The sequence below is a fragment of the Ziziphus jujuba genome, chromosome 9, assembly GCF_031755915.1.
Source record: "Ziziphus jujuba cultivar Dongzao chromosome 9, ASM3175591v1".
Lineage (NCBI taxonomy): Eukaryota > Viridiplantae > Streptophyta > Magnoliopsida > Rosales > Rhamnaceae > Ziziphus > Ziziphus jujuba.
The window spans coordinates 25,710,217-25,719,564 of record NC_083387.1 but is presented as its reverse complement, the minus strand read 5'-3'; the positions used below and the strand labels follow the sequence as shown (position 1 = coordinate 25,719,564).

Below are 9,348 nucleotides of genomic sequence, written 5' to 3'. Positions count from 1 at the left end.
AAAAGATAACGTAACATTTTTATAATTTAGAAGATAAAGTGCAAAACGTGTAATAATTTAAGCCTTCTAAATGTATTTGACCCTAAACACACACACACACATATATATATATATATTACAAATTTGTCACACATCACTATACGACAATTTAATGAAACTATTTCTTTCTCTGGTTAATGTTTCATAATTCAAATCCTTCAATTTCAAAATTATATATTACTGTCAAAGACACCAGAGTTATAAATTGATGAATAAAAATTATCCATCAGGGGTGAGGCTAAGAAGTTAATCGGTGTCAAGATATGACTAACTAATTTGTATAATAGTCTAAAGTAATCTTCTGGTTTAAATCTATAGTTTTGGTTTGAAACTGTTGGAAATGGATAAATATTTTTATTTAGTTTATATCTGGGCATAGCCAAGAAAGTATACTGGGGGAAGCCATTTGACGGTTTCAAGCACGTGCTTGCACCTTAAGGGGGTAAAAAGTTTACTCAATAGCAATCTTTTTTTTTGGTTATTAGAGTTTTAAAACAATTTTGGATCATCTTCAAAGAAAATTCACTTTTAGATGGTTTCTATTCATTGATTGATTATAGAAATACAAAGACAAAATGTATTTAGCTAGCAAAATGGGACATATTCCTCAAAATAAAATACTAAAAGCAAAATAAGAATCAAATTAAGAAAGTAAACTAATGAAAAATAAAAAATAAAACAAACAAATTCAAACTAATAAATTGCCAAAACTAATTAACTAAAATAATATATATTGAACCTAAATACTTGTCATTTAGAAAATAATTAGTCTACAAATATGAATTAACATATAAAATTTAAATTAATAAAAGTAAAAAAGTTTTCAAAGTTGGAGTAAGAAATATTAAAAGAATAAAAATTTTATAGATAAGTTAATAATATTTTTTCTTAACTATAGTTAAGTTAATACTTCTTCTAGAATAACAGTTTAATTAGGTATGTCTAATCTATTATTTTAAAAAATTGAAAATGCTCACTGGGGCCATGGCCTGCCAAGGCATAACGTGGCTCAGCAACTGATTTATATCAACTTTTGTTCCGAGAAAAGTAATTGCAATTTAAATATATAGATTCTTTATTGCAATTAACGTAGATATGATTAATTAATTTGTTTACCTGTTATTGAAATTTTTTTTAAGTAAAATTAGTTTTATTGATAAACTATTATACCTACACCTAATTTGAAACACAGAAATAAAAAAAGAAAAGCCTTGTAAATAATAATAATAAAAAAAAAACTTGTAATAAGAAAGTCTAACATATACGTAAACCTATTTGACATTAATTATGTCAAAGTTTAAGGATTATATTTCTTGAAAGTTTTCAAAATTGATTTCTCTATTCGCTTATTTCATGAACTCTAAGGTTGTTGTAGTAAAGGGATTCAAATTTCTCATAAGTAATTGATTTTCAAGAAATCACATTTTTTTTTTCCCAAACCTTTAAATTTGTAATTTTCAAAAGCTATTAGATCAATGGAAGCGTTTTCATACTTTACAGACAAAATTCTATCCATAACGTTTTTAGACATTCCAAATCATTATTCAGTGCCCACTAAGCGTCGTTGTAAGCTCTTTTATGGCTTAGCTTGCCCTTATTAGCTTATGGGCGATTATACAAATATTGTTTTCCTTTACAATTCGTATGTAATCATGATGAGTTCAAATTCTGCATTTATAAATTAAAATAAAAAAAGGCACACCATGTAACACTATTTAATTTAAAGGGAAAATTTCATCAACACTTTTGAGAAAAATCATCAATTACACCTTTGAAGTTTGAAAAAATTCATATATAAAAACTCTATTTTACTCCCTAATTTCAAAATAAATATCAAAATTTTATTTTATAATCCTTCAATATAATAAAATATATTAAATTGTAATATATTTATCATTTTTTAATTATATTGTTTATCATTATATTATAAAGTAAATGATAGAATTATAATATTTAATATTTATTTTCATACATAAGGATAAAAATAAATTTTTTATAAACCAATTTTATCAAAAAATCAATTTTTAGGATGGTAAATGATAATTTTTCTAATATCATAGGATAAGTAATAATTTTTAAAATTTTGAAAGTGTCAATGAATTTTTATCAAATTTTGGAAGGGTTGATGAAATTTTGTCCAACTTAGAAGAAAAATTTTGCAACCTAATATAATTAATTATTTCCAAAAAGAGAAAAAAACAGCATTTTTTTGTTTTTCCCAAAAATTAAAAAAAAAAAAGAAGAAAAATAAACGAGTAGATGTGAGAGGATGACAAGCATTTATTTGGGGGTTATATAAAAAATGAGAAAAAAAATAAAGCGTTTGGATAAAATTATTGCCGGGCCCGGAAAAAAGTACCCAGAAAATTTTCGCTTTTTTTTTTTTTTTTTTGATGTAATGTTATTTTCTCAAAAATACTAGAAGCGCATAATCTTTTTTTTTTTTTTTGAAATTTTTATTGTTGTTAATTTTTAATAGGGTTGTCCACGTCATCGACAATGCTGATGAATGATTGGTTGGGGAGAGGCGGTTACGTCACCGGCGCGTAACAGTTAAATGAGCTTCCAAATACAAAATTCGCCGTTGCTTCATCATCTCCTTCCTCTCACCTACCTTCTTCCAATTTGCTTCTTCTTCTTCTTCTCCTTCTTCTCTCTCCCATTTCTTATATATAAAAAAGAGAAAGGAGGAAGAGAAAGAGAAAAAGTCCATTTCGGTTTGTCAGATTTGAAAGTCGGCTGCTTTAACACCTCTAACCAAAAAAGGAAAAAAAAAAAAAAAAAAAAAAAGCTTTCAACCACACAAAATAATGGCTTCCCTCAACATGTCCTCTCCTTCCACCGCTTCTCTTTCTCGCCCTCAGTAAGTTCTCTTTCATATACATATATATTATGTCTGTCTTTTGAATTAAAACCCATCTGGGTTTTTGATTTTTTAAGCTTTATTAGCTACAACGTTTTTGAACCCTGTAAAAGTTTCTACTTTGAATGGATTTTCTTTGCTCGTTAAAAGTTGGATTTCTGGAATATCCTATTGGTACCACGGAATTTATTTGTTATTTATTCCCTTGTTGGCTTCTTTTCAATTGAATTTGCATCTTGCATCTTGTAGTCTTCTTTTTGGGATTGTTACTGACACTTTGGGAGGTGGGTTTTTTTCTTTACTTGATCTGATCCAAAATTTTTTTTCATTCGGTGTGGAATTCCTGTTTCCGACGGAAAGTTGTATTTAGTTTCATTCAAGTTTGAAAAGAAATAGGAAACAAAGAAACGAAGTACTATCAAGTTGGACCGTTCTCAGATTTAATTTTGTGATGATGTTTTTGGAAAGCGCTTCCCTGGGCATGTTTTCCCACTCCAATTTTTACTATTTTTCGCTGTGAGAAGGGAACTGTTCGAGAACACAAACGATAAGATTAAGACCCATGTTTCCTGATTTCTATTTTTATTTATGGGGCAGTCTGAGTTCACCAAGACGTTTAGCGTATTAGGATTAATCTACCATACTTTTTCTGTCATGGATCATTAGTAAAATCGAATCTCATTCGAAATTTTGACAAGTACTTCTTGTGCTAAGGATTGTATTGGCAGTTCTTTGAAAAGTTTCCTTTCCATGTATATATATTTTGGGTGATACATTTGGTTCTTTACTCCCGCTGTTAATGAAGAAAATTGTCTTTTGCTTGACAGAATAGAAAACGTTTATAGCAGAGATGCATTTCATAAGTGGGATTTATTGTTACCCGAAACTAAGTTTACTTTCTAAGCAGATTTTGTGTGGTCATGGTTCAACTTAACTGAACTTGTTTTGGCCAACTGAAGTGTTTTGGTTGCATTCAAAGATATACTCTTAATAATTTTGATGAAGAAAGGGTTGCCATGCAATTTCCTCTACTTGTTATAGCGGAGCATGAAAGATCCAGTTTTATACGGTGCCAACTTTGGATACTCTCTTTTATTAAATCATAACAAGCTTTGAATTTGAATATAATGTAGGATATTCTGGAAATCATTTTTTAAGAATTTGGTTCCTCTTAAGACTCAGATTCGAGTGAAAAATTCTGATTACATTCTTTTTGCTTTTCTTCCGGCATGTAAAAACATACAATAATTGTTACCTTAGTTTTATAATTCTTCCATCAGTTTTCTGTAGTTTCTTATTACATGTGTTGCTCTTTTACGCAGGACATGCAAAAGCTTTAAATTGTTCAGTGGGTTGTATGGTTCAAATACTTATTTGGCAAATGGGTACCCATCTGATTCAGCCTTGGTCCGGCTGGCTGGTAAATTGGCTGTCAGTAATAAGGGTGTTGGCAGAACTCGAGCTACCTTGGTATCTGGAGAAGGTGACCTTTTGTCTTATACTAACGGCAGTAACGGACTGGCAAAGGATACCCTATTTAGTGATGAATCAGTTGGCATCGAGATGCAACCTGATGCAGTTGCATTTGGAGCACTTTCGGCAGATACTGCCCCAACAACTATTGGTATTCCTCATGATAATGATGAATTTGATCTTGATCGCCCAACGGAAGGATTTGCTTCCATTGCTGAGGCCATCGAAGACATTCGCCAAGGAAAGGTTGTCACTCTTGACCTTTGTATTGCTGTAAAATTTGGGTCCTGAAAAAAAAAAAAGTTATGATATCTTGTTGCATGGTACCTTGAGTTTCTCCATTTCTGTTTCATTTTTCTTCAATTTCTAATTAAGATTAGCACTGCAGTATGTTGTGGTTGTAGATGATGAGGATAGAGAAAATGAAGGAGATCTGATTATGGCAGCACAATTAGCAACGCCTGAGGCTATGGCTTTTATTGTCAAGCATGGAACTGGTATAGTCTGTGTAAGCATGAAAGGGGAAGATCTAGAGAGGTTGCAACTTCCTTTGATGGTAAACCAAAAGGAAAATGATGAAAAACTCCGCACTGCATTCACTGTGACTGTGGTATGTGCTAATTTAACTTTCAGTTAATTTTTATAAGCTAATTATATATTTTTTCAATATTGTTACACATGACTAGCTGTTCTTCTAGGGAGTAACTTGAAATGTATGGCTCAATGTCTATATAAAAAATTGTATTCTAAAAATTCATTTGCTTCAAGAATAATGTGTCTACTTTGGATATGAATTTGAATGCTAGAAGTTAAAAGCAGGTAAGGAGTGATCCATATGTGTGGTATTAAGTTTTTGTCATTTTGTGTTATATAAATTGATGGTTACTATATGTGCTATTAAGTTAGTAGTTGTTTTTCTATCGGGAAAAAAAAAACACAGTTATTTGTGTCATATAAATGGTTTTATATAAATGGGGTTTTTATCTAGCTCTGTACTTAATTTGCTTGTTTTGTTGGTCTTTCTCAACTTTGGATTTGTGTGTACGGAATATGTAGGATGCAAAAAATGGTACAACCACAGGTGTGTCGGCTCATGATAGGGCAACAACAGTGTTGTCTCTTGCTTCCAGAGATTCAAAACCTGAAGATTTTAATCGTCCTGGGCATATCTTTCCACTAAAGTACAGGGAGGGCGGTGTTCTGAAAAGAGCTGGACATACAGAAGCTTCTGTTGATCTTGCCGTGCTAGCTGGTTTAGATCCTGTTGCAGTTCTATGTGAGGTTGTGGATGATGATGGTTCCATGGCTAGATTACCTAAGCTTCGCGAATTTGCTCAGCGGGAGAACTTAAAAATTATTTCTATTGCTGATTTAATAAGGTAAATTCATCAACTCACTTTTGTAAGAGTCTAGCCTTAATTACATGTAACTGAATTCCAATTGCTCATTCAATGATCAGACCTGCATCTGACAAGTGTTACAAACATTTTGGTACCAACTACTCATGTCATTTTGGAGTTGGTAGATTATTATACTCCTATGTCATTTTAAATAGGTTGTTGACATCTTAATTGCACTTTTTAATGACCCATAGATATTGAATTTTTTTATCAGTACATCTCATGTTAAATTTCCATCTTTTTGCCATATAAGTGTGAGATGATCCTTTTGATAAATGCGAACTGGTTGTTTGGTTTGGGCCAATTGCTTCAATTAATTCCTTCATATGCAACAGATCTTGCAAATGGTTCTAAAACACAAGGACAGTTCATTAATGCTTAGGAAGGTACCTGTCATGAAGCTAGATAATATTTATTATTTAAAATTAAGTTCCAAACTGCATATTGGTTGCTATATTGGGGATAAATTTGCAGGATATATTTTCCTGTATTTTGAGGGACTTCAGCAATTATAACCTGGTGGCCATGAGCTTATATTGCCACTTAATATGTTTCATCCTACACTATGGAATTGGAGGATGAAGATGATATAGATGGATTATTAATTTTTTCTTTTACATGGGGATAACTTTTAGGCATACATGCAACGTTAGTATATTCTCTTTGTTATAGCTTATGAACCTGATGCATACAGAGTTGGAGTGGTTTTGAATGCCTCAAACCCATTAAGTTTTTTGGGTCAGGCTAGGTAAAAAGACATGGGACTTAATTGGTATTATAAATGCTAAGCTGCATTATTCTTAGTCTATCATGACTGGTTATGCCTTAAGACGATCAAAATCACGATTCAGTGCCAATAAGTCAATAACATACTATCTTTCACTGTTCATTGACATGCTATAACTTATAGAGATCCGAAAAAATTAACTCAAATGTCTGAAAAGTGTAAGAAAATTTTCTAACAACTTGATCTACTTAGCAGGTATAGGAGGAAGAGAGATAAACTAGTAGATCATTCTGCTGCTGCACGGATACCTACAATGTGGGGACCATTCACTGCCTACTGCTATAGATCTATCTTAGATGGGATTGAGCATATTGCAATGGTTAAGGTGAGTATGCTTGTAGCTTTAATTTGTGTGGCTTTTTTTTTTTGGGTTACAGTGAAAATAAATTTAAGGTGATTGAAGTCACTTTAAGTGTCGATGTCAAAAGTTTGTTACCTTTTGCTGTCAGCATGCTCAACACTGCTAAATCTTCTTTATTTTTGATTTTATTTTTTGTATCTATAGTTTCTCGGGCCATACATGGTAAACCTGCATGAGCATGCAACTGAAGAGCCTATTAACCAAAAAAAAAAAAAAAAAAAAAAAGGGAACTGAAAAGCCCTGCCCGACCAAATGTCCTAGTTTCTGTTTGGTCCAAGTTAGAAAGAGGACACAAACACAATTAAGTTGAGATTTAATCATATTTGAGTTCAGTTTGGCAGCCATGTACTATATAATCATCACCCATTTCAATACGTATCATATGTAGCTATATATATCTATAGAAGTAAATTAATTTATTATGTCATGACACTCTCAGTTAATAAGAATCACTTGTTCATGAACATTGTTTCGGATGTTGGCATGATGTTTGACTAAGAAAAGATTTTCTTTTTGCAATTTTTAAATTCTTTATGAGCACAAAGTCTATTTATGTTATAACCAAATATCTTGTATAAACAGGGTGATATTGGGGATGGACAAGATATTCTTGTGAGGGTACACTCAGAATGCCTTACAGGAGATATATTTGGATCAGCCAGATGTGATTGTGGAAGCCAGCTGGCACTTGCAATGCAGCAAATCGAGGCTGCTGGGAGGGGCGTTTTAGTTTACCTCCGTGGTCATGAAGGAAGGGGAATTGGCTTAGGCCACAAACTTCGTGCTTATAACCTACAAGATGATGGACGTGATACAGTGGAAGCCAATGAGGAGCTTGGATTGCCTGTAGATTCACGAGAATATGGCATTGGTGCACAGGTATGCCCTAGTCAAAACTTTAGTCACATTATACTTGAGGAGAAATTACGTGGCACTTAAAATTGATTGTTTCCTTAATTCACTTGAAATAACTGAATTAAGTTAGTATTTTATAGAAGTCATCATGTAGAACATTGTGCTTTGCGCTTTGTGGCAAATCATACTACATGTTGAATGAAAGGATAACTTCGAACTTGATAACCCTCCATATGTATTAGAATGCCTTTGAAACTGTCAAGATTGTAATCTAATTAATTGTCTAATTCACTGCAGATACTAAGAGACCTGGGTGTTAGAACCATGAAACTGATGACGAACAACCCTGCAAAGTATGTAGGGCTCAAGGGTTATGGCTTGGAAGTTGTTGGTAGGGTCCCTTTATTAACTCCCATTACAAAGGAAAATAAGAGATACTTGGAGACTAAACGAGCCAAAATGGGCCATGTTTATGGATCAGAATTCAATGGCAGATTGTTCAATCTTATAAGCCACAGCGGTAATGGCAGCATCGGCAATCCATCTGATGCTGTATCAAACTCGTAAGCCTATCTTTGAAGTCAATTGCCACTGCAGCAAACAATAACATGAAGGAGAGATGATTTTATGTTATTTACATGAGTTGTTAGGTAATTTAGAATTTTACATATAGCTTGAATACATGCGCAGGCGAAAATTATGATTAAAATTTTTGCAGTGTACTTCAGTGCTATATATCATTCTTTCTATTTGAGCAGTGTACTTCAATGCTAGATATCATTCTTTTGTAACATATAATCTAGAGAAAGTTTCGTCTGGCAAATCTACATTTGTCTTTTGATGTTCTTTTATGGTTTTGTTGGAGAATATGCAACTGTTAATAGACAAAGGAAGAAGAAAAAACGTTAATGTATTAAATTTTTGGCAAGGAAGGGGGAAAATTGTTTCGAATCTGTATTCTGTAGTAATCTTTCAACAACTCATGTCAATGTCAATTTGAAGTTTAATCTCCTCTTTCCTCAAAGTTAGGTTCTAAATTGAACTTTTTAAGCATGACATACAATTTTTTGTTGTAGTATAGTTTTTAGAGGAATCAAAAGGCACTCTTTATTACATTTGATAATCATACGAGTTACACATTAAAATTGTTTTATTGCTATGTCTAATCTGTAGACAAATCTTTACAATAACTCTTGAATTTCAGATTTAAAAAAAAAAAAAAAAAAAGTGTGTTTAAATGGCCACAAATGATTTTGCCTGCTTGACATTTTACGTCTTTATAAAATTATTTTTAGAATGAATATTTTACTTTTTGATTGCTAGTTCCAAAAACTTTCAATTGTTAATCCGGGTCCCACCGGACCCATCCCTACAGAAACATCCTTCAATTTTCTCGACCGTTACTTGAAAAATATTCAAAATCGGAAAGCACATGAACGACCTGTGTTGTAGTAAAGCTATTGGCTAAGCACCAACGAAAAGCCGGACTGACTGAATCGGGAAAACCAAGTACAATGTATCATGGTTGTGCTCACTCAATCATGAACCCCCACGTGTCGCCCTTCTCAAA

The 9,348-nt window shown here is 32.4% G+C and overlaps 1 protein-coding gene across 1 annotated transcript; it reads left to right on the top strand.

Moving 5' to 3' along the window:
• The first annotated feature begins 2,636 nt into the window (after positions 1 to 2,636).
• LOC107427625 (bifunctional riboflavin biosynthesis protein RIBA 1, chloroplastic) lies at positions 2,637 to 8,624 on the top strand. The gene is made up of 7 exons (XM_048480121.2): positions 2,637 to 2,902; positions 4,225 to 4,621; positions 4,764 to 4,985; positions 5,432 to 5,754; positions 6,758 to 6,887; positions 7,506 to 7,802; positions 8,076 to 8,624. The coding sequence occupies exons 1-7, from the start codon at positions 2,850 to 2,852 to the stop codon at positions 8,343 to 8,345; spliced, it is 1,692 nt and encodes a 563-aa protein (XP_048336078.1). The 5' UTR covers positions 2,637 to 2,849; the 3' UTR covers positions 8,346 to 8,624.
• Positions 8,625 to 9,348: the final 724 nt, after the last annotated feature.

What these genes read in the sequence shown, in the direction of transcription:
- LOC107427625 (XM_048480121.2), top strand. Translation starts at nt 2,850, where the DNA reads ATGGCTTCCCTCAACATGTCCTCTCCTTCCACCGCTTCTCTTTCTCGC. An exon ending in CTGCATTCACTGTGACTGTG is followed by an intron (nt 4,986 to 5,431) that starts GTATGTGCTAAT and finishes CGGAATATGTAG; the next exon opens with GATGCAAAAAATGGTACAAC. An exon ending in AATATGGCATTGGTGCACAG is followed by an intron (nt 7,803 to 8,075) that starts GTATGCCCTAGT and finishes AATTCACTGCAG; the next exon opens with ATACTAAGAGACCTGGGTGT.